Genomic DNA, 24,486 nt, shown 5'->3' with positions numbered 1-24,486 from the left:
CATCTCTTTCTAACTGTGCACGTGTTCCAGAAGGCACTGCCAATACAGAGCAAACTCAATGGCTGCAGTTATAGGGCACCTTCACTCACCTTAGGAAGGTCAGTGAGGAGTCCACACACCACTGAAATAGGGTGGCTTGAAGCCCAGGCCCAGTTCTGCCACTAATTAGCTGTTTGACTTTAGTAAGTGTAGCCATTCTTGGGGCCTTATTTTCATTATCTCTAACAGAGTGAGGAGAGCTAAGATTACTCACTGCTAAGGTCAAGGTTAGCTCAGACAGTTAAAACGCAGTTTTGTGGCATGAGAATAGACTTTGAACTACATAGACCAGAGTTCCTGTCCTCATCTTACCAAGTTAATAGTGGCATTTATAGCAGTGAAATGGCTTGCTCAAGGCTGCACAGCTAGTAAGCAGCAAAACCAGCATTCAAACCTGTGTGTAGTTCTGGGAGGGCTCAGCAGAGCAATTCCCCCTTCCTGGCTGCTCCTAGACCCAAGACAGTTGCTGACAGCCAGGTCACCACTTTCTGCACTTTGTCAGCCTGATCCCAGATTGCTCACCTCCTCCCCACTCCCCAATTAGTGATCCTTATCCTTCCTATGAAACTCCAGTAATAGAAAAAGGGAAGGGGGAGGGGACAGAGAGATTTGAGAACATACAGGCTTATAGGCTAAGCTTCCCCTTACACTGTTACTTTTGCTGGATTTCCTGCTTCTATGCCTTTGGCTTCCCCAAAACTTAGAAGTGTTTAGGCTTTATGGTTCCAGCAGGCTAGTTTTAAAGTCACCAACCCTTAATATTTATTTTATCAATGTACTCACACCAGTGTAAAATCATTGCAGTATTGTTTGTAATAAAATGATATTTGAAACCACTGTCTATCAATAGGGGACCATTTAAATAAATCACTTTACATTCATGCAGTGGAATGCTATGCAATTGTAAAAAGAATTTTACATACCAAGAGGCAGCTCAGTATTGAAAGAGCTCCATGATATATTAAGCGTGGAAAGCAAGAAACAAAACATTGTACGTAGAATGCTAAGATTTACGTGAAGAAAAAATATATGTATATATACATATTTGTTCACGTGTATAAAATATTCTTGAATGATATGCAAGGAACTGGTTAAGGTTTTTGCCTATTCAGAAAAAATAAATATAGCATCATCCTCAACTTTGCTTTATTTCACTAATAGAAAGTGGGAACATGGATGATACTCTATAGTTCTTCCATAGCACAGGAAGCAGTGGGACGGGATTTGCAGCTATAGTCCTTGCAGACCTGGGCAGTAGAAAGATCTGGCTTCTCAGTGCTGGGGCTGACCAACAGGTCTCTTCCCATGACGCTCCTTGCTTTAGTGCTGAAACTCCTAGAAAAACCAGGACAGTTGGTTACTGTGTTCCTCATTCTTCTGCTTCAGCCTTTAGCCAGTCAGGGAGGGAAGATTCCAGTAGTGGCATGAATGGGAACTATGGCAGCATCCCCTGTGTCCACAATCCACAAGGGACTCACAGATTGGCAGGCACATGCTCTGCAGGGTATCCTCATCTAACAGACAAGGAAATTGAGGCTCAGAGAGGTTAAGTGATTTCCCCAAGGTCACACAGCTGGTAAGTGCTGGAGCCAGTCTGTCTGACTCCTGCCACATCAAGGTGACCCTGGGAAATGTAAAGCTTTCAGTGAAGCAGCGGGTCTGGCCTTTCTTAAAGTCTAAAGCACCCGGAGTTGCATTTTAACCAAATCAAACACTGTTGCTCTGAATCAACTTTGGCAGGCCTGTGTTAGGAAATGTCTTTCTTCCCAGCACACCCACCCCCAAAGCAAAGAGAATAGATGCTCCAGGTCTTCTAACTGAAGGAGCCATAGGCAAAAGCCTGGCCTCCCCAGCTGTGCCCATGGTGGGAATCCATTTCTCACTTGGGGAGTGACAACCTACTCATCCCCCAACTTGGTCCAGCCTCCCTCACAAGAGAAGCATGAGAAATTAAAACAGAAGAGCAGCCAGCTAATAACAGGTAGTGGTGCATGTCATGATGCTTGCCTACTTTTTGTTTGGGTGGAATTCTATTTGGCTATGTAATAGGGACTTCTTTTGCTAGGAAAGGGTAAAAAACTCCCCAAAGCCTCATGCATCAAAAATCCACCAAGCCACAGAAAAGCAGACATAGCAGATAGTAGAAGCTTTGGGGATTTGGGAGGAGCACAGGAAAAGGTCACAGCGGCAGCTGTACTTGCCCTTTCCCAATTAAGCAGCAGGTGGGTGTTAATTATATATAGGAAACAGGGCTGCTTTACAGACCCTGTTGAGATATTTTACAAATATGGAGAGAGTGAAATGCTTACTCTTGTTGTTGGCAATTAATTCATGCATGCTGAGTTGTAAGAGGGGGGGGACTACCTGTGTCAGGGTGCAAGAATTTCTGGGAGTAATGGATTTGGGGACTGGCATATCAAAGAGGATCCAAAATGAAACTGAAGCAGAGTTTTCCAAAGCTCTAGCCTTTTCTGCAAGAGCTGCCACAGTTTTGGCAAAAACATTTTGTGTGAATGCTGTACACAGGACCTGAATTACCTATGCCTTGGAGTCCTGCATTCTTGGATTTGAATGAAGCCAATTGATCTCTCTGGTGATTGAACTCGGGACAATAGACTAATTAGCAGCATATTCATTCCCACTACAAAATAGCCAGCCTTGAGAGTTTAATAGTAGAGACCATAATGTTATTTGGGTTTTAATGTCAGATAGAACTGGAGGAAGAAATAGGAGGCCTGCCTGTAGTGTGTTCTGGTTTAAGAAGCAGCAGGTGGTATCATGGCATTCCAGTATGTACAAGGACCCTACAACCCTTCCTGACTTCTCCCTATCTGCAGCATCACAGATATTGCCACAAAATATGGCAGCTTGGACCAAGAGGATTACATGCGTGTCCCATTTTAGGAAATAGCTGTGTGCCTGTACAGGTGGCCACCAAGCAAAATTTCCCATGTAGAGTTCCATTCCTCATTGTCTTTCATGATAACACTAGAGATGCATTCTTCTGACAAATATTTTAGTCCCAAGGCACTGCAAAGTCTCAAAAGTGCAAAACACACATGGAAAATCTTATTTGAGAGGAACACTTTCAAATTCCTTGATAATGTCTTAAAAATAAAAATATATGGGCAAACCACTTGAAGAAACTAAATTTAGGATGTCTTTCATAGAATAGAATTGAGTTAGAAGGTGCTTTTTTCACTGCTTATTTCAGAAGGCTGTTGGGAGAATTCCATATGGAAGTAAAAGCACTTTATTAATTGCAAACTGCTATAGATATGTAAATTCTAATTACTCTTCCAGTTGATCTTGGACAGTCACTTTATAAAAAGGAAACTCCCTAGCACTCTGGGAGGCTGAGGCGGGTGGATCGCTCGAGGTCAGGAGTTCAAGACCAGCCTCAGCAAGAGCAAGACCCCATCTCCGCTAAAAATAGAAAGAAATTATCTGGCCAACTAAAAAATATATATACAAAAAATTAGCCGGGCATGGTAGCGCATGCCTGTAGTCCCAGCTACTCGGGAGGCTGAGGCAGGAGGATTGCTTAAGCCCAGGAGTTTGAGGTTGCTGTGAGCTAGGCTGACTCCATGGCACTCACTCTAGCCTGGGCAACACAGCGAGACTCTGTCTCAAAAAAAAAAAAAAAAAAAAAAAGGAAACTCCTCTCTTACTCACCATAGAACATTAGGTCTTTAGAAAAATAAGGATTACCGTTTGCTTCTTGGAGGGAAGCTCATTACCAGTTCCAGTACTGACCATTCAGAGCTGTTCACAGAACAACTTTTAATTTTTAGCTATCTGTGGTCTTGTCTTTCAGGACAAAGTTTAGTGAGGAGCAGGTGGAGTATGTGTTCACTCTATCATATATGTACTAATTAACCAGGCCCTCCCAGTTTTCTTATCATGAGGAGAGGAAGCGAGTCCATCAGCATTTTGTAACTGTGGGTCTTTGAGCAAAGTTAGGAACAATACCCAATCCTCAGATTTACCATCTAGAAATCGGACGTGACACTCCACATGGTTGTTCTGAGGGGGCAGTGAGATGATATTATCTGCAACAGGACTGGGAAGCACTGTGCAAATCCTCTTAGGAGCTAAGCAAGGGACCTCCCCTCAATCCCTGCCTTTGTAGGATGTGTGTGCTTGTTTGCTTGCTTCTTCCAGTGTGCATCTCAGGTCCTCAGGTTCAGTTTAGCAGCCCCAAGCAGGTAAACGTTGTTTTGCATTCACATATTGTATTTCATTGACTTAGGACAATCCATTGATTCAGTGATTGTTAGCTTCTGCCTATTCAAACTGGCTTTCTGGGGCTGCTTATTGGTTTTTTAAATAATTGTTTATTCAGAGACAGTAATTGGGTTAGTAGGGAAGTTTCTCTGAAGGAGGACAAAGTTTAAAAGAAAAAGGAATACAGGCGCTTTACCTTCTCCAAGATCCAAATTTAGGTATTTGTAGGAGTTCAGAGATGATTATTAGAACTTAAGAAACTCTTATAGGGCATTCTAATTCTTCTCCCCACTACATATAAATAAACTCTGAACTTACACACTACAACCTCTGATGTGACAGTAGCTACAGTTCAGAAGTGGCAAACTGGTTCCCTGTGGGCCAATCTTGGCCTGAAGGTATGTTTTCTTTGGCCCTCACACGTTTTTTAATTTTGTTTAGTTGCTAACATTTCAAAATTATGAAACTTCATACGAAAATTTACAGCTTGTCTTGAAAAGTGGAATGGAATCAGCATTGAAACATGGCAACATAGAACATAGTAGCAACTGGACTTGGGCTCTCCAGTTCTCCATACTCTCTACTAGGTCTTGTTGACTCTTCTGTTATCAACTAACCTTCTATGGGCATTGTTAGATAGCCCTATATTTAAAGTGTTTGTATTAAAACTGACCAGTTTAGTAGCACAGGACAGCTAGGAGATCATTGGGATTTGGCTGCTATACCCAATGACAGGGTGTATTCATGGATGACCATTGTCTTGGTGGAACCCTCCATTTGAACCAGAAGGTAAAACATTTAGGGCAATGAACATGAAGGTCCTATGGCTCTTTCAAATGATTCTCTAAGCTCACGTAACTTTGTGTTTGACTATATGAATTATCAGTTCCTCCCCCTCCACTCCTACCATCCATATTTTTGAGACAAGGAATGTGCCTGCAACTTCTTTAGCTGCCCCACAGGGCCTACAAAAGGTGGAGTCCACAATAGGAACTGAGAAAAGATAGATGAAGCAATCCCTCCAATGACAGATGCATCGCAAAGTCCTTCTTTTCTTTTCTTGACTGACAAATACTAGGTTCATAGAATGAGAACTAGAGGTTTTGATGATTTGCTATGTCCTTGGATGGGTAACAGGATGTCAGTAATTAGCAGGGCATAGATGAGAGAAGCAAAAGAGAACATTTCTTAAGTACCAGGAAGGAAAATTAAGGAGTGATCATTACTACTAAGGGTCGATAGAAGGAAGTAGCCGGGGAAAGAGGCTGAATTCTGCTTATATCAATAAGTATTTCAAATCACCAGGGTCTAGGAACTTTCTGGAGGAACCAGAAAGCCCAGGGTTCTGGGAATCTTCTGGAGGAACAAATCCCTCTCCGAATTTCCTCCTCACCTCCTCCCCTCATTATTCTACACCTGAAAGGAACAGGAGAAGAGAGAGCTTGTTATAGGAGGACACTTAAAGTTAAGGGAGGCTAAAGGGGTCTTTTGCAGCATTTTGGCTAGGGAGCCCAGGGTCACAGGTTATAAAAATGGAAAGAAATCAGAAGTTTTTAAAATGTGTAATCTCTAAGTGCTCGTTTCCAGATGACCTAAAAGTTGGTCTCCTGTAGTATTCATAATGTGAGGTGTTTGAGGTTAGAATTAATAATTTGCTTGTGCTTAACAAAAACCAGGTTTTAACTTCATCATTATTTTATTCAAGGCAATATTACTTCATTTGGTTCCTTCTGTCAGTGCACTCTTAGGTCTTTTAACTTGGTGAAGAGGTTTATGCAGCTAAACAATTTGAGAACCACAGAGCTTACCTACTCCTTAGCATTGACATTCTGTTCTTGTCGTGGCTGACTGTGCCCTCCCGCTTCCAGATGGTAATTTGGCTTTTGACACAAACAAAGTAATTTGACAGGCAAAAGGTCAATTCCCACAGGCTGCCAGCCCTGTTCAGGTGCCAAGGGATTATAAACTTTGGGTTGACAAGCCACAGCATCTGCCAGAGTAGCTCCAGATTTGATCCAAAATATGTTCATAATAATAACATTATTAGTATTTATAATGATTTGTTATTGGAAGGCAGCTCTATAACCTCACCGTCCACTTCAGGAATCCTCCTCATTCTCCATTAGTAGACACACATTGAAACTCTCCCTTTCTGCTTTATACCTCACCCCCTTGGTTTCAGGTATAAAAGAAATGGCCTCATTTCTGCCTTAAAGAACTCAAACAGCCACTCCCCCAAACAGCCAGACTGTAGACAGAGGTTTGGGTTTTTTTTAAATGAATATTCTGCATATACACGCCCCTGCCATGTCACATGGATATATGTTTATGTTCCTTTAATGATTTAAACATTTTAGTTCCTTTAATGATTTTTTTTATTATTGTAGGCTTTATGCTAGGTTTTAAAATCTAAACAGCAGCTAGTCCTCTCTTAATTACTCTTCTTTTTCAGAGTTTCCCTGGCTATTCTTGCTTGTTCATTTAGGAAAATTAATAGATAATTTTTTAGCAGTTTTAGGTTTTCAGAAAAATTAAGTGGAACGTAAAGAATGTTCCCACATACCCCCCTCACACCTCCCAGTTTCCCCTGTTATTAACGTCTTGCATTAGTGTAGTACAGTTGTTGCAATTGTGGGCCAATATTGGTTCATTATTAACTAAAGTCCATGGTTTACATTAGAGTTCACTTTTGGTGTTGTACATTCTATGGGTTTTTACAAATGTATAATAACACCAATATACCATTACAGTATCATACAGAGTAGCTTAACTGCTCTAAAAATCCCCTGTGCTCTACCTATTCATTCCTTCCTAACTCCTCTTGAATCTTTGGCAGCCACTGAGCTTTTTTACTGTCCCTATAGTTTTGCCTTTTCCATAATGTCACATAGTTGGATTGATAATGTATGCAGCCTTTTCATATTGGGTTCTTTTATTTAGCAATATGCACTTCAGAGTCCTCTATGTCTTTTCGTGGCTTGATAGCTCATTTCTTTTTATCACTGAATAATATACCATTGTGTAGATTTACCACAGTCTGTTTATCCATTCAACTATTGAGGGACATTTTGGTTGCTTCCAAGTTTGGGCAATTATGAATAAAGCTTCTATAAACATCTGTGTGTAGATTTTGTGTGGACATAAGTTTTCAATGCATTTGGGTAAATACCAAAGATTACCATATGCTGGAGCATATGGTAAGAATATGTTTGATTTTGTAAGAAACTGCCAAACTGTCTTCCAAACTGGTTGTATCACTTTGCATTGCCACAAGCAATGAGTGAGAGTTCCCATTGCTCCATATCCTTCCCAGCATTTGATGTTGTTAGTGTTTTGGACTTTAGTCATTCTAATAGATGTCTAGTGGTATTTCACTGTTGTTTTATGATTTTTTAACAATTTTTAAAGTTATTTTTCTGCTGCTTGCTCTAGGGATTACAGTATACATCTTAATTTATCAGAATCTACTTCAGATTTATACTAACTTAATTACAGTGAGCTATAGAAACCTTACTCCTATATACTTCTATTGTCTTTAATGATCCCCTGACTGGTAGAGCTTGGCTGGGGTCCCCTGAGTTAAGGCTGGGTGCTGAATTATTGAGAATAGGCTCTGAATAACCATGCAGGATGGTTTGCTGGGATAGGATATGTGATCTAAAGGTAGATAAAATAGGAACTTAAAAAAAGATAACCATTTCTCTTTCTTGCTCATAGTAATATCATAAAAGAGTTTGGCAAATGCCTAAGCTAAAATCTGGGTCCTCTTGGGCTATCATATTCACAGGTTATAAAGTAGGAGATCTTAGTTTACTGGTCCATGGCTTGCAATGCCTGAAAAATGGGTTCTTTAAGAATAAGTGCTTTCCAGAAGAGGCCAGGAGAATGTAGTTGTGTAGATATCTGACAGTCTGAGCTAAAAAGCTTTAAACTGAAAATGGAGTAAAGGGGAAAATATCCAGCCAAAACCTGTGAAATGAGCTAATATAGGGAACATTATATATGCAAACTAAGAACAGTAAAAGAAGCATTTAATAATTGACAAAGCAGAATAATGGGGAAAGGGCAGAAATAGTGGGTGTGGCTTCAGTTGCACAGAGTTGGAGCAATTAAAATCTAGAATTTAAGTCTCTAGCAGAAAGGGTTAAATAGGCCTGCCTAGGTATCATGAAGACTTAGTGTGGAAGAGTATATGAATAGAGGTGAGAGGGTTTGGATACAGAAAACCAAATGCCATCATTAAGAGTGTGTACTACAGGCCACCTGGCCAGAGAGAGGAAAGAAGTGATACATTCTTAATGCTTAGACAAGAGTTGTTTTCTCATGATGATTCAATTTCAACAATTTAAATATAATTTATCATTCTCTCTGCAACCTCCCCCCTTCCCACAAGATCTTATTGTTCTCTTTGTTCTGACTCCTCAGCACCATTCTTTTGCATCTCAAGGGTGAGACAATAACCTTGAAATTCCCATAAATTATCAAAAGGGTTCTGGTAAAATATGATTGCTCATGAACTGACTTTTCAGTTGAGATACAGAGACTCTGTCCATTAGTACTAGCTAATTGGTTAGAGAATTGAACATAGTGTATAAATGTGTGTGTGTGTGTGTGTGTGTGTGTGTGTGTGTGTGTGTGTTTGCCAGGAATGGCAAAGAATTGTTTAGATCATGGTCCCAAACTCAAATGCTTGCTGGAGTTAGGCACCCTCTCTGAAGGGGGCAGTTGCTACTTGGTTCCAGCAGATTGATGACATGTGAGAATATAAGTTCAATATTACCAGATGTTCTGATTTTTTTTTTTTTAGAGACAGGGTCTTGCTCTGTCACCCTGGCTGGAGTGCAGTGGCACAATAATAGCTCACTGTAGCCTCGAATTCCTGGCTCAAGTGATCCTCCTGCCTCAGCCTCTCAAGTAGCTGGGACTTACAAGTGTAAATGACTGTGCCCAGCCTATTCTGATTTTTTAAAAAGAAACAGGAAACTTGCATTTTATATGAAATCTTATATCTTTTAAATAATGAACCAATTAAAAGCTTTGAAAAACACTAGGTGGGCCTAACAAAACACTTCCACAGCCACCCAATAGTGAATTCTAATTTAGATGATAAATGGAATTCATGGTAGAGCCTTGATTAGTGACTTAAACTCAGTCTGGCTCTTTGTCCATTAAGTATGGATTTGGTTTCAGCTAGGTGAGGGTGAGTACTTCTCCCAAATGGCAAACTTGCATGTTGGTTTGTATCCTGTAATGTAACTGAGAACTTCCTAAATGGCAAAAATGGTAAGCGGACTCTAAGCTTGGTTAGGGTCAGTCTATCAGTGGTCAGGTTGTGAGACATGTAAAGAAAGTTACCAGAAGGTAGTTCTCTTTTGGTGCCCTTTTTATGTGCCTGCTTCCTCATCAGATCATGAATCCCCTGAAGGTCATGGTAAGGACTTTGGATTTGGTTCTAAAAGTGTTAAGAAGCTATTGGAGGCTTGTGAGCAGGGAAGGAACATGATCCAACTTAATATTCCAAAAGGAACACTATAAAAGAGCTGATAGGAGGGCCCTGTCTAGAGCTACAACATGGAGACTTCCAGGAAAGCTGCCTTTACACCCTTTTCCTCTACCACTAGTTCTTTCCTAGGATCATTGTTCTTATATTTATGTGTTCATGTCTCTCCCCACTACCCCCTACCACAAATGGAGATGCTCTCCATGGTTCTTGGGCTGTGTATCCTAAGAAACGTGAAGCCTATGTCATTCTGAATCTGTTATCCAAGGGTAAGCAATGTCTTTTCTGATTGAACTTACTTAATTGTGTTCCCTTCAGGCCATTTCTCAGCTATGTGACAGAGACAGAGCCTTCTAGATATTTGATCTTTCCATCTGAGAGAACAAGTGATATGGTCTTGCAAATTGATCTAATTACTCAACACTATGCTTCTATCTTTCAGAAAATACTGAAGGAAGGACCTCTGCTGAAGAACTGTAACTCCTTCAAGAGATGGAAGCTTAGATACTTCCTGGTTCAAGGACAGAAGCTCTGCTTTGCACACCATCCTGCGGTAACGTATATAATCTTGTCAATTGGGTTAGTGGGTGGGTGCCGGGAAATGTTTATGTGTGGAGATGGACCAATAGTTAAAGACATGTTGGCAAACATTAGGGTGAAAGTTGAAACCCTCTACTCTTTTTTTTTTAAACTTGTTCTTTTGGGACATATGGGGGGCACTTTTCTCTTCTTCCCCCTTCCTGTTTCCCTTCCATTTCATAGTTTCCTCAGTTAGCTTCTGCACCCAGAGCCAACTGACTATATAACTTTCGGGGCCCAATGTAAAATGAAACTGCAGGACCCCTTATTCAAAAAGCAGGGGAAAGTTCTATTAAAGGTACTAACAATTAATGCTTTATATTTATACTAAAATATAAAGCAATGACTTGTCATGGCATTTTTTATTTGCTATTTAATGTCATTCTAAGTAAATAAAAAATAAGATTTTAAATAATTAGCATGATTTTTACCATTCATCTGCACACTGTACAATGCTAGTTTTAAATGTAAATATAAGAGTATTTACATTAACTCATATGAAGAATTGTCAAAATTATGCCATTTGCATTAGTAGAACATACATGGATATATATTTTTTCACCAGTACACAAAACTAGCTCAACTGTTTTTATTTCACTACTTGATACTTGCACATTCTACCAACACTTTCTGAGTGAAAAGAAAAATAACTATGGGTTGCCCTATCTTTCCTTTTCCTTCCATGTCATCGTTTTTAGCATAAATGGTTGGCTAACACAGGGAAATAACATGAGTAAGGAAGAATACAATAGGGCTCCTTGGTTGTTCATGTTTCTTAGAAACCATTGCCTTTTTTCTACATTTGAAGCAAGTTCTGGTTCCAACAGAAAGTGTGTCCTCTCAGGGCTGTCAGCGGCCCCACTTAGTCCTAGATATAACACACTTACCTTGTACTTGCTTTGAGTCTTGCTGAACTCCCATGCATGATGAGTCCACTAGTATTCTATGTTCACGGGCATCACAAATGCACATGGAGAGACAAGACGTAGGGTAGACATGCACACTGTACATATTTCCTCGCTCATATGCATGATCCGTTGTCCCATTGGACTTCACTTGCCAAACACAAGCTCAAAAATAAAATTATTAAGACTTTCAAAGTGGCAATAGCATTAAACCAAGTGTGTGGCTTTCTGATCATGGGGCCCTATGTGACTGCACAGGTTGCATACTAGTAAAACCAGCCCTGTCTGTATCCATAGTACTGATTTCCTTCTGCTGGCTGGGTGGTATCTACTACTGCCAGTGTATGAGGAGACACAAGCCTCAAACTAGATGGGACTAGCAGCACTGTCAAAGGCTGCCCCCCAATAAAATAAGAGCTAATAACAATCTGCTCCACTAAATCACATCCCATTATCTTCTCCAGCATAAACCTTTATGTTTGAGTAATTCTGAATTGACCAATCCAAGCCTTCCCATAAATCCACGTAAATGTTTAGGGAAGAGTTGTGTTTTGATTTAGTTTGATTTGTTTTTTATTTGTCACATGATGTATGAATAAAAATCATGTTGCTAAATACATCCTAGCCCTCAAGCCAAAGAAATGATTGTACCATGACTGCCAAAAATGCCTGTCAGCAAGTGTGTGTGTATATGTGTGTGTCTGTTTACTTTTTAATGTCTCTTTGCCTCATTAACCAGACAGTTCCTTGTCCCTCTTCCTCTTATATCTTTTCAGTTTGCACGCTTTGAAACAATTGATCTGTCTCAGGTCGCCTTGGCAGAAACCAGCTGTAGAAACCTTTGTCACAGTTTTTGTGTAAGTAAGATTGGGAATGACTGAATGGGCAGGGGTGGGGGCTACCCGGAAAGAGGGGTTGCTGTACCCACTTGTTGCCTCTTTGATCTTCAGGTTTTCCAAGACTCCTCTGATCCCAAAGTGTTACTATTATTCAGGCAAACATTTTCTACCAGCCCACTTATGGGGGAAAAAGTGATGGTCTTGTTTCCTATTACCAGCCTGGTATAAAACTAAGCTGCTTTCAGGGGGCAGTATGAGGGTGTAACTATTACAAAAATCAGTCCTCCTGGTAAAGGTGATTTAGAAGAGTATCACTGGGAGGCTTTCAAGAGACTAATAATATGCTATAGAATTTAGCATGATAATCAAGTTACATGACATCTTCTCCTTTGATGAGGTAGATAAGAACCTAAATCCAAAGTGAAATCTGTCCCATGTTGAGATTACAGATGAGAATACCTCAAAGGAAGCAGAGGATTTCCTAGGGAAGTATTCAAGGACTTGGTGCACCTGGAATGTCATATGGCTTTGGTAATTCAAGTGAATCCAGACCAGAAAACTCACTGAAAAATAGCAAGTCTGTTGGCCGAGGAATTCCCACCTCCTCCCAGAACCGTCTTCTCTCAGCCTCAGTGGTGGGTTATGGAGACTGAGGTTCCTCTTAAGGCAGGTAGGGAATGGTACTTAGCAGACTAAAGAGCTGCAGACCCAATACCTTGCTTCCATGGCTGGTCCATGTTCCATGCACCGCTGGAAGGAGAGCAGCTGGATATAAGAAGGAGAACTTGCTTTTATTGCTCTCTCATTAAATCACACTGACCCAGGATAAAGCTGAGGGCTCTGTTGACCAGACTTAAAAAAGCTGAACTTTTGGGTTATGATCCTACAGGCTAATGTTTTTGGTCTTCATTCTATAAAGAAATCCCAAGGACTAGGCTGCCCCTTAGCACAGAGACACCCACCCAAGGATGGGTTTGGACCAAAGGAGCGGCCGTTATCACAATCCCAACTAGCTCCTATGTCCATTTACCACAGAATCACTCTGTGCTACATGTAAAAGGAGAAATAAATTGCACGTTGGTGTAGTGAGCTCTAGCTCCAAGATTTGGTGAGCTGGTAGTAAAGGCAAGTAGGGCCATGGAAGCAATGACTGATGCGGTAGCTATCCATGCTCCTTTATGCCCTCTGGGAAAACAGCAAGTCTTACCCATGATCTACATCTGCTAGACTCTTAGCATGGCTTTCTTATTATTCCTGCCTGGGTGCTTGCACTAAGCAGAATTAAGAGAAACAACTGTAAAATTCTCTTCAGTTTGTCCCTGACCATAAGAAAGAAAGAAACTAGATTTCTGGACACCTCACTCTCCTCCCAAACAAAAAGAGGCACGCTCTGATGAAGCATATATACTTTTACCACTTCAAGTAGACAGAGCAGTGGGAAGCAAGTAGGGTTTTCAGGCAACCTCACTTGAATAACAGATGGGTGCGTGGCTTAGTATTTAAGAGCATGAATTCTGGAGCCAAAGAATCTGGCTTAGCATTTTACCTGCTGGGTTACCCTGGGAAAATCGTTTAACTCTCTTTGCCTTGGTTTTTGTGACTATGAAATGAGAAAAATAACAATGCCCATTTCTTGGGGTTGTAATGAAGATTGTATAAAATAATATACATAAGGGGCTTTAGAATAGTCCTTGGCACATAGTAAGTGCCATTAAAGTGTTAGTTATTACTATTATGATTATTATTATTTTGGGTGGGTATCTAAGGAGCTGCAAGTGGCCCTGGGAACTTCTGTCTTACATTCAAGAAGTGCCTTGGGTTGTGCTTGGTAGATTTGTCTAGTTTCTTAAAGAGTTCACAGACTCTGTTTGGAGGCAAAGTTGTGGACTGAGAATCAGCTAATAATGTGACTTTCTGCTTAGGTTATTACACCGCAACGAAAAGTCACGCTGGCTGCACCCAACCGTAAAGACATGGAAGAATGGATTAACGTCATAAAAACCGTCCAACAGGGAGAGATTCGCAAGGTAAGAGAACTAGCAGAGAATCCACACAATTCCCATGGGTAAATACTTAATTAATTGCATTAGTCAAGCTACCTTTCAAACAGGGAAATAGTAATTTGGAAGCAGAGACCATCAGTTTAGGAATTCTAGGTAGATATCATTAGGAAACCTGTTTAGAACTATTCATAAATAAGAGTAATTCATTTAGACTTATCCTTTGTAAATATACAGTTTAGATACCTCTGTACACATCCACTTGATATGTAGATGTCAGTGTATGCCCAATGAATGAGGCACTGAAGATATATGTGAGCAGCTAAAATAGACACATTTAGGTTAGGAAAACTGCAATCAGCAGTCTTGACTTGGGTCTGCTGAATGACTACAATAACAGCTAAGGAAACTGAGGCTCAAAAAAGAAAGGAACTAGACCAAGGTGAAATAACCACTCAGTAGCAAACTCAGAATTTGGACCCAGGCTATGCGATTCCAAAGACTATGTGCTTAAACACTATGCAATTCTGCCTTTCTGTTTCCTGTCCACCACAAAAGAAATGTAGAGGGAAGAGCAAGGACCAATCCTCCACAAAGCTTATCAGGGTTCTTTTTCTCCCTGGCAATACCAAATCTCTGGCCACTGCTCCCTGTAACAAGAGATGCCACCATTCAAACTCTGGGCAATGCACTCTGCCCACTCTTCTGTAGATCTACTACAGTGGTTAGAAGTTATATAAGGTTCAAGAGGGGAGGGACTTGTGCCATTTCTTTAACTTAGCGCCATGTCTGGCACATAGTAGATGCTCAATAATTTTTTTCAAATGAATAAATGAATCTGAGGGCAATCTTGGAATCAGGGTTTAGGATGAACAAGTTCTTCTGTGAAGGTCTTTAAGATAAAAAACAAAGATGAATCCAGCCTTTAGAAGAACCTGATGTCTTAAATAACTAGCAATAGGCAGAGGATTGTTCTAGCCATTTTGGATGAAGCAGTGTGTGATACAGTTTGGTAATGATGAGGTTTAGAAATAAACATAATGCTGTTGGGAAAATCCATCCATTCCTACTCCCCTAGGATTTCTCAGACTTCTTACCACTTAGTCTCATAACTATGCATTCTGCTACCCATGGCTATGATGGGGAAACATGATAAAAAAGCTAATTTGCAACCTCTCCACATATCATTAAGGCATCTCCCAGGCCCACATTGTATATGCTTAATTGAGAGATCCTTTGCTTAGCATCTGGTGATGATTTTTATATGACTTAGCACACAAAATTTTACTTCATTATTTTCTTCTTCTTTTCCTGATAGAGAAGCACAATTCCAAGCCCCGCCCTGACCCCCAACACCGACCATGATGCCACTATGGCACAGCATTAGAGGTAGCCACAAAAAGTTGTGAATTCCATGCTCCTCTTCCATCTTCACCCCTGTAGACCAATCTCTTGGATTATCTCTATTCTAATTGGAATGCTTCTCATGAATCACATAACAATTTCAAATTGGCATAAAAGGTCACATAGTATATATTTGAATTTTAATTATTAGTTCAAGAATGCAAAAATGGCTAGAGAAAGCCACCAGAAAATTGATGTGCCAGTCCTGAGTTCATTGAATTAAACACATAGGTATTGACTAACCAGCACAAACTAGAAAGGAAAAAAAATAATCTGCCTGTTTACTCCCTTGGAAGAGTTATGAGTATCAGGTAGTAATCACAACTGCTGTAAAGATGCTCCTGGGACCTAAATCTATTAAGGAACATTTTTAGCTGATAGTGAAATGTCTCATCACCAGCATCTTAGCAATTCGTCTTGCTTGAGGCTTAAACAGTCAAGTATGCCTTAGCCCATATATGCCTTATCTCTCGTGGTCCCTTCCATCCTCTGTCATCACCAGTGTCTGACAAATGGGTTGAGAGCAGATTAATCATGGACTTAGTGGTCTGTTAAAGTGGTAACAAAGTAATTGGACAATCTATTAGAAACTAGTCAGTACACATTAATGAGCCAGCCCCTACTAGGTACCCAGTCCTATTCCACAGAGAGTTGGAAAAAAGGGTGCAATCTCCTGGCCTCAATGAGCTCCTTAGGTAGTTGGAGAGACAATATATACACAAAAAGAGTTAAATGACAGTAATCAAGGTAAATGACAATTTTCAGAGATGTTAAAGCAATGCATGATTGACTGCCAGATGAATGAAACAGACAATAAAGTGGTATGGAAAGTTCAGGGGAGGAAGAAATAAGTATGGGCTGGAGTCCTCTGGGAAGAGTTAATAGAAGAGAGATTTGAGACTGACCTTGAAATATAGGATTTTATCGGTGGCAGAGGATTGGTGGCAGGGGGAAGTCCTGAGCAAGGAAACTGGTATAAGCAAAAGCTGAGTAACAGGAAAACAGAACATCTTTGGAATAGAGTAAAAGGGGGAATCCATTTCACCAGAAGAGTTTGGGAAAGCGAGTCCAAAAGTATGTCTAGAGAGGTAGCTTGGGCCTGATTGTGGAGAATTTTCAATGCCAAGATAAAGAGTGGGGGAGATTTGCAATATGATCAAAGTTAGTTCAGTTTAAGGATAGATCAGCAAGAGAAGAGAATTGATCAGTGGAATACTTTAGAAATACAAGGATTAGACAAGGGAAAATTTAGAGGCCAGAAATTCAGAGAGGAGGCTATAGATTAAATCAGGCAACACAAAATTAAGCCACAGAATGAGGATAGAAAGGGAGGACAAATAGTAGATACTGAGTTGGGATCAGGCGAGAACCTAAATGTAAGAAAGAGGCAAAGAGGAGAGAGAGGTCACAGGCAGATGAAAGGCTTGAGCCTGGGGAAATTTAAAGAAATAATATAAAGGAGAAAACTAAAAATAAGGAGCTACTTGGAAGACTAGATTAAAAGGTTAGCTCATTCTAATGAATTGCCATGGAATCATTGACTATGAGAACAGAAATGAATCTTAAAAGTCATCTACACTCCAGATTCTAGAGCATCTGGAGATTGTAAGTCATGTAGCCTTTATTTGAACTCATCCATCTTTGGGAAAGTAAGTTTCTTGTAAGAGTCCAGTCAATGTTCCTAAAGCTCTAAACCTTAAGTTTTTTCTTAAACTTTGGTCTAGTAGAAGAAAAAAACTTTTTAACATTGACTGTAAGCTGCAGGGATAGCATCCACTGCCTCTTGAGGTAGAAATCTCCCTGTCATTGGAAATATTACAAATTATTTGAACAACTGCTTGTCAAGATGTGGTAAATTAATTTTGCAAGTGGGCAAAGTAGATGAACTCCAACATTCCTTTCAACTTGAAAAGCTTATGATTCCCAGATTTCATTAAAGCAATTGAGAAAAAAACCCTCAGAGAGGTTCAGTCGTCTTGCCTAAAATCATACAGTTCATTCTGGCAGAATTAAAATCGTAGCTCTTCTAACTCTTAATGTATGTTCTTGGAAGTACATCTTCAATTATGCCTAATTAATTGTCTTCTTTCTTTCCTCTAATCCCTGACCTTTGTGATTATGGGGTAGGAATACTGAGCTAGACAACTGAATTGTATAGATCAACAAATAAATAACTCTAGCTCATGCATTATGTCTCCATGGCTAGTGGTTTGCCCAGGCTGAACCCAGTTTATGCTTATCCCAGTATAATTATTAATAGCTCCCCTTTCACTGTTGAAAGTGTTGTGATTTGAACAATATGGTCACCCTACCAATGGCCAGTCTGGGAGGCCCTAACATTCTTCTGTAGTTACCCAAACCTTGATAGAATTGAGCAGTTGAGTTCATGTTACAGCATAAACCAGTGACTTTTTAAAATCTAAATTCAACCTTTCATCATATAAGCCATCCCAAACAAGGATCCTTTAAGGAATTACTTCTGTAGATTTTATGCTTTGTGGGATGTTTTACCTGAGACTTTTATGCACTTTGCAGACAATTTTAAATCCACACATTTGGAAAGTGCTTTAGAGCTTACAAAACACCTAGACTAACAAGATTTCATTTAACTAGCAGATAAATAATTAATATACATATCTGAGTTCTAGATTATGTTGAAAGGGATTCAGGATATGGGGAAAATACCCTTAGCTGCCCTAGAACAGTGATGTCTTAGTTCAGGCTGCTATAATGAAAATACCATAGACTGGGTGGCTTAAACGATAAACATTTATTTCTCACACTTGTGGAAGCTGGGGAGTCCAAGACCAAAGTGCTGGCAGATTCAGTATCTGGTGAGGGTCTGCTTCCTAATTCATGGATAGCCATATTTTCATTGTGTCCTCATATGGCAGAAAAGGGAGCAAGAGAGCTCTCCGGGGTTCCTTTTATAAGGGCACTAATCCCATTCATGAGGGCTCCACCATGTCCTTTAACCATCATAGTGGGGGTTAGACTATGAACATATGAATTGGGGAGGACACACGTTCAGCCCATTGCAATCTTGCCATTGTCCCCCAAAATGCATGTTCTTCTCATATGCAAAATACATTCATTCCATCCAAACAACCCCAAAAGTTTTAACTCATTCCAGCACAAATTCTAAAGTCCAAAGTGTCATTTAAATATCATTTAAATCAGATATGGGTGACATATCTTGAGGCAAAATTTGTTTCCAGCTGTGAACCTGTAAAGTCAAACAAGTTATGTGCTTCCAAAATAGAATGGTGGGACAGTGTAGGATAAAAGTTCTCATTCCAAAAGGGAGAAATAGGAAAGAAGGAGGGGGTGATGGGTCCCAAACAAGTCCAAAACCTAGCAAGGCAAACTCCTTGAGATCTTAAGTCTTGAGAATACAGACTCACAATTTTTCAACTTCACAATGGTGCAAAAGCAATATGCATCCAGTAGAAACTGTACCTCGAATTTTGATCTTTTTCTGAGCTAGTGATATGTGGTAGGATACTCTCTTGCAATGCTGGGCAGTGGCAGCGAACTGCAGCTCCCAGTCAGCCACTCAATCACAAGGATAAACAACCCACACTCTCCAGTGTACTGTGTTGCCAGCATTTTTTGGATATTGCATTTTAGATTTTCACATCCCATCATGTCTACAAAATGTCCATTTTCAATTTATGACATTTTCAATTTACAGTGGGTTGATCAGGATGTAACCCCGTCATAAGTCAGAGGAGTATCTGTAATCCACTTTGGCTTGATACTCTGCTTTCCAGACCAATGGGGGTAGCAATGCCTCCTTCTAAACCCACTGGGGCAAAGGGCTCACCTTTCAGACCTAATGGGGTGGCAATGCTACCCCCACAGATCTGTGGAACACTGCCAATGCTGTGGTTCTCTTCAGTGGCCCCATCCTTCCACGGTTCTCTGGTGGGGCAGGACAGGTCATGGCCCCAGGGCTCTGCCAGGCTACTCCACGACCACACCACTGCTAGGCATTGGTCCTTCCCTTTGAAACTGAGGTGGAGCCAGCCCTGCTCCGCTCCAGGCCTGTGGTGCAGTGGCAGCCCTGATGATCTCTGAATCAGTTTCAGGGTCATTCTTTCCTGGTCTTAAAGAAGTTCACAGCCGAATAATTCTATGGTCCAGTCCAAGAAGTCCTAAAGTCTTCCTTCATTTTGTCCCATTTGCTTGGTTTCCTTTAGTCTCAGCTGGCATATTTCTGCTAGTATAATCCTACCTCTATCCCTGGCTTTTGTGGAGATGGTTGATTAAATTGGTAGTTCACATTCACATCAATCTCCTTATCAAACAGTGGGTCTGCCACACCATTCCAAACACATTCTCATTTTTTGTAATGTGGAGAGACTGAGAATTTTCCAAATCTATAAATTCTAGGAATTATTTTTTGCTTAATAATTCCATCTTCAATTCATTTCTCTCTTCTCATTTTTTAAATTTTAATAATATATTTTATTAAACAAATATATCCACAATATTATCCTTTCAACTATAATCAAAATGAAAATGATTAATAAGCTATTTTTATTTATTTTTAATTTTAAAAAGTGTTCATATTAATTTTGATTGACAAATCATAATCACATACATTTATGGAATACAATGATTTTTGATATATGTATACAAGGTGGCACAATTAAATCTAGCTAATATTAATATGTGAATCACCTCACATATCATTTTTTGTAATGAAACATTTGAAATTTACTCTCTTAGTTATTTTGAAATACTGTATATAATTCAGTATTATTGACTATAGTCACCCTTCTGTGCAATAAATCTCAAAATCTATTCCTCCTGTCTATCTGATACTTAGTACCGTTTGATCAACATCTCCAATTCCCTCCTTCCCCCTCCACCACCATTCTACTCTACTTCTCTGAGTTAGACTTTATTAGGTTCCACCTGTAAGTGAGATCATGCAGTATGTGTCTTTCTGTGCCTGACTTACTTCACTTAACATAATATCCTCCAGATCCATCCATGTTTTCACAAATGACAGGATTCCACCCTTCTTTACGGCTAAATAGTATTCCATTCTGTATATACAACATATTTTCTTTATTCATTCATCCACTGATGGACACTTAGGCTGTTTCCATATCTTGGCTATTGTAAATAATGCCACAATGAACATGGGAGTGTAAATATCACTTTGACATATTGGTATCAGTTCCTTTGGATATATACCCAGAAATGGAATTACTAGATCCTATGGTAGTTCTATTTTTACATTGTTTGAGGAACCTCCATACTGTTTGCCATAATGGCTATCCTAATTTACATTCCTACCAATAATGCATAAGAGTTCCTTTTTCTCCATATCCTCTCTAACACTTATCTTTAATCTTTTTTGATCAAAAACCATTCTAACAGGTGTGAGGTGATGATATCTCATTGTGGTTTTAATTTGCATTTTCCTAATGGTTAGTGATGCTGAGAATTTTTTCATGTACCTATTGGCCATTTGTATGTCATCTTTTGAGAAATATCTATTCAGGTCCTCTGCCCATTTTTTAATTGGGTTATTTCCTTTCTTTTCTTTTCTTTCTTCTTCTTCTTTTTTTAGACATAGTCTTGCTCTGTTGCCCAGGCTAGAGTGCCATGGCATCAGCCTAGCTCACAGCAACCTCAAACTCCTGGGTTCAAGTGATCCTCCTGCCTCAGCCTCCCGAGTAGCAGGGACAACAGGCATGTGCTACCACACCCAGCTCATTTTTTTTCTATTTTTTAGTAGAGACAGGGTATCACTCTTCCTCAAGCTGGTCTCAGACTCCTGAGTTCAAGCAATCCTCCCATCTCAGCCTCCCAGAGTGCTAGGATTACAGGCATGAGCCACCGCACCTAGCCCAGGTTGTTTTCTTGCTATTGAGTTGTTAGAGTTCCTTAAATGTTTTGAATATTAACCCCTTATCAGATATATGGTTTGCAAATATTTTCTCCCATTCTGTGAGTTGTCTCTTCACTTTGTTAATTATTTCCTTTGCTGTGTAGAAGCTTTTTAGTTTGATATAATCTCATTTGTCTATTTTTGCTTTCATTGCCTGTGCTTTGGGGGTCAAACCCCCAAAATTCTGGCCCAAACCAATGTTGTGGAGCTTTCCTCCTGATATTATCTTCTATGTTTTACCGTTTCTGGTCTTATATTTAAGTTTTTAACCCATTTTGAATTGATTTTTGTATATGGTGTAAGATAAGAGTCTATTTTCATTCTTCTGAATGTGGATATCCACTTTTCCCAGCACCATTAATTGAAAAAACTGCCCTTTACCCATTTTCTGTTCTTGGCAACTTTGTCAAAAATCAGTTGTCCATAAATACATGGGTTTGTTTCTGGGTTTTCTATTCTGTTCCATTGGTCAGTGTCTGTTTTTATCCTAGAACCATGCTGTTTTGATTGCAATCACTTTATGTTTTAAAATCAGGGAGTGTGATGCTTCTGGCTTTGTTCTTTTTTCTCCAAGTTGTTTTGGCTGTTTGGGGTCTTTTCTGGTTCCATACCAATTTAAGGATTGTCTTTTTCCATTTCTGTGAAAAATGACATCAGAATTTTGATAAGGATTTCACTAAATCTGTAGATCACTTTGGGTAGTATCAGTATTTTCACAATACTAACTCTTCCAATCCATGAACATGGACTATCTTTCTATTTATTTGTATTTTCTTCCATTTTTTCATCAGTCTTTTATAGTTTTCAATGTACAGGTCTTTTACCTCCTTGGTTAAATTTATACCTAAGTATTTATTTAATTATTTTTGCTGCTATTGTAAATGGGATTGTCTTCTTAATTTCCTTTTCAGATAGTTCATTATTAGTATAGGTTGAGCATCCTGAAAATCTGAAATCCAAAATGCTCTAAAATCCAAAACTTTTTGAGCACCAACATGATGCTAACAGGAACTGCTCATTGGAGCATTTTGAATTTTAGATTTTTGGATTTGGGATGCTCAATCAGTATCATACAAATATTTCAAAATCTGAAAAAATTTGAAACACTTCTGGTCCCAAGCATTTTGGATAAAGGGATACTCAACCTGTATATAGAAATGCTATTGATTTTGTATGTTGAATTTTGTATCCTATAGCTTTACTGAATTTGTTTATCAGTTCTGACAATTTTTTGTTAGAATCTTTAGGATTTTTTATATATAAAATCATGTCATCAGCAAATAGAGACAATTTCACTTCTTTCTTTCCTATTAGGATATCTTTTATTTCTTTTCCCTGCCTAATTGCTCTGGTTGTAACTTTCAGAGCTATGTTGAAAAGAAGTGGTGAAAGTGGGCATCTTTGTCTTGTCCCTGATATTGGAGGAAAAGTTTTCAACTTTTCTATAAGAATGATATTAGAACTGATAACCAAATGCTTATATATCTCATCCTTAAAACAGGCTAATTTAAGCTGAAAACAACTTGCCTTTAATTGCATACAAAAATGCTACAATTTCACTCCCCCAACCTTTTATAATTTTGATGTCAAAATTTATATTTCTTTTTGTAATTTCTATCCCTTAACAATTTTTTGTAGCTACATTTTAAATAGTTTTATCTTTTTGCCCTCCTAGTAGAGATAAAATTGCTTTATGTATTACCCTTAAAAGTATTACAGAATTATGAGTATGACTATGTATTACTAATACCATTGTGTTTCTTACTTTCATATGTTTTTTGTTATTAATCAGCCGCCATACATTTCAGCTTAAAGAAGTCCCTTTAGCAATTTCTGTAAAGCAGGCCTAATGATGACAAACTTAACTTTTATTTGTCTGGGAAAGTGTTTATTGCTCCCTCATTTCTGAAGGACAGCTTTGCTGGGTGAAGTATTCTCAGCTTGCAGGGTTTTTTTTTTTTTTTTTTTCCTTCAGCACTTCAAATATATCATCCCGTTCTCCCCTGGCCTATAGAGTTTCTGCTGAGAAATGTACTGAAAGCTGTGTTGGGGTTCCCTTGAATGTGATATTTTTCTTATCTCTTGCTGCTTTTAGTATTCTTTGTTTGTCTTTGATTTTTGAAAATTTGATTATGATGTGTCTTGGTGATCTCCTCTTTGGATTGAATTTGACTGGCAACATCTGAGCTTCCTTTCTCAGGATGGTGTTGTCTTTCCCAAAATTTGGGAAATTTTCAGCAATTATTTTCTTAAATATGCTTTATAGGCCTTTATCTCTCTCTTCTTCGGGAATTCCAATGATGTGAGGATAAGTTCAGTTAATGTTGAACCAGAACCATAATTTCTGTAGGCCTTCCTCATTCTTTTCTATTCTTTTTTTTTCTTTTTGCTCCTCTGATTGTATAATTTCAAATGCCCTGTCTTTGAGCTCACTGATTCCTTCTTCTGCTTGATCAAGTCTGCTGTTGAAACCTTTTATTGAATTTTCAGTTCAGTTATTGTATTCTTTATCTCTAGAAATTCTATTTGTTTTGTTATTATTGTTTCTATTTCTTTTTCAAACTTCTCATTTTGTTCATGAATTGTTTCCAAATTTCATTTAATTTTCTATACATATTTTCTTGTAGTTCCCTGAACTTCCTTCAGGGGCTTATTTTAAATTCTTTGTCAGCGACTTCATAGATCTTCATTTCATCTGAGTCCATTACTGGAGCTTTATTAGTTTCTTTCTTTCTTTGGGTCAGCTGACAGCAACCTCCGACAGGCTGGCCTTGGTGTCAAGTTCTCTAGATAGACTATGTCACTTTCTATGCTCTGAGGTTGAATGGTATTGCTGGCTGTTCTCCATGGTCCAGTGAGACCAGTGGCTATACTCTGTCATCATATGGGACTGCTGGCTGAGCTCTGAAGCCATCTCTAATAGGGCAGATTGCAGGTTGTCTTCCTTGGCTGGGTGGTACTGTTGTTGGAATCTGTAGTTGTACAAGGCTGTGTGATGGCCTCCAGGGCTGGGTGAAGTCTCTGGGATTGCTGCTGGCAGGGCTAGAAGCTGTGCTCCACAGATATATGTGGACTTGGGCTTTCC

General features: G+C 39.3%; 1 protein-coding gene across 2 annotated transcripts in view; it reads left to right on the top strand.

The window, feature by feature from the left end:
- The window catches only part of DGKK (diacylglycerol kinase kappa), a 106,912-nt gene that overhangs the window by 40,308 nt on the left and 42,118 nt on the right, over positions 1 to 24,486 (top strand). For both annotated transcript variants that reach the window (XM_045538465.1, XM_045538466.1), the window contains exons 2-4: positions 10,209 to 10,319; positions 12,027 to 12,107; positions 14,012 to 14,116. In XM_045538465.1, coding sequence (XP_045394421.1) covers positions 10,209 to 10,319; positions 12,027 to 12,107; positions 14,012 to 14,116 — 297 coding nt within the window. The remainder of the gene's footprint in view (positions 1 to 10,208; positions 10,320 to 12,026; positions 12,108 to 14,011; positions 14,117 to 24,486) is intronic.

Source organism: Lemur catta, chromosome X (genome assembly GCF_020740605.2).
Source record: "Lemur catta isolate mLemCat1 chromosome X, mLemCat1.pri, whole genome shotgun sequence".
NCBI lineage: Eukaryota > Metazoa > Chordata > Mammalia > Primates > Lemuridae > Lemur > Lemur catta.
Note: the sequence above shows the minus strand (reverse complement) of the source record. Positions and strands in the feature narration are given on the sequence as shown.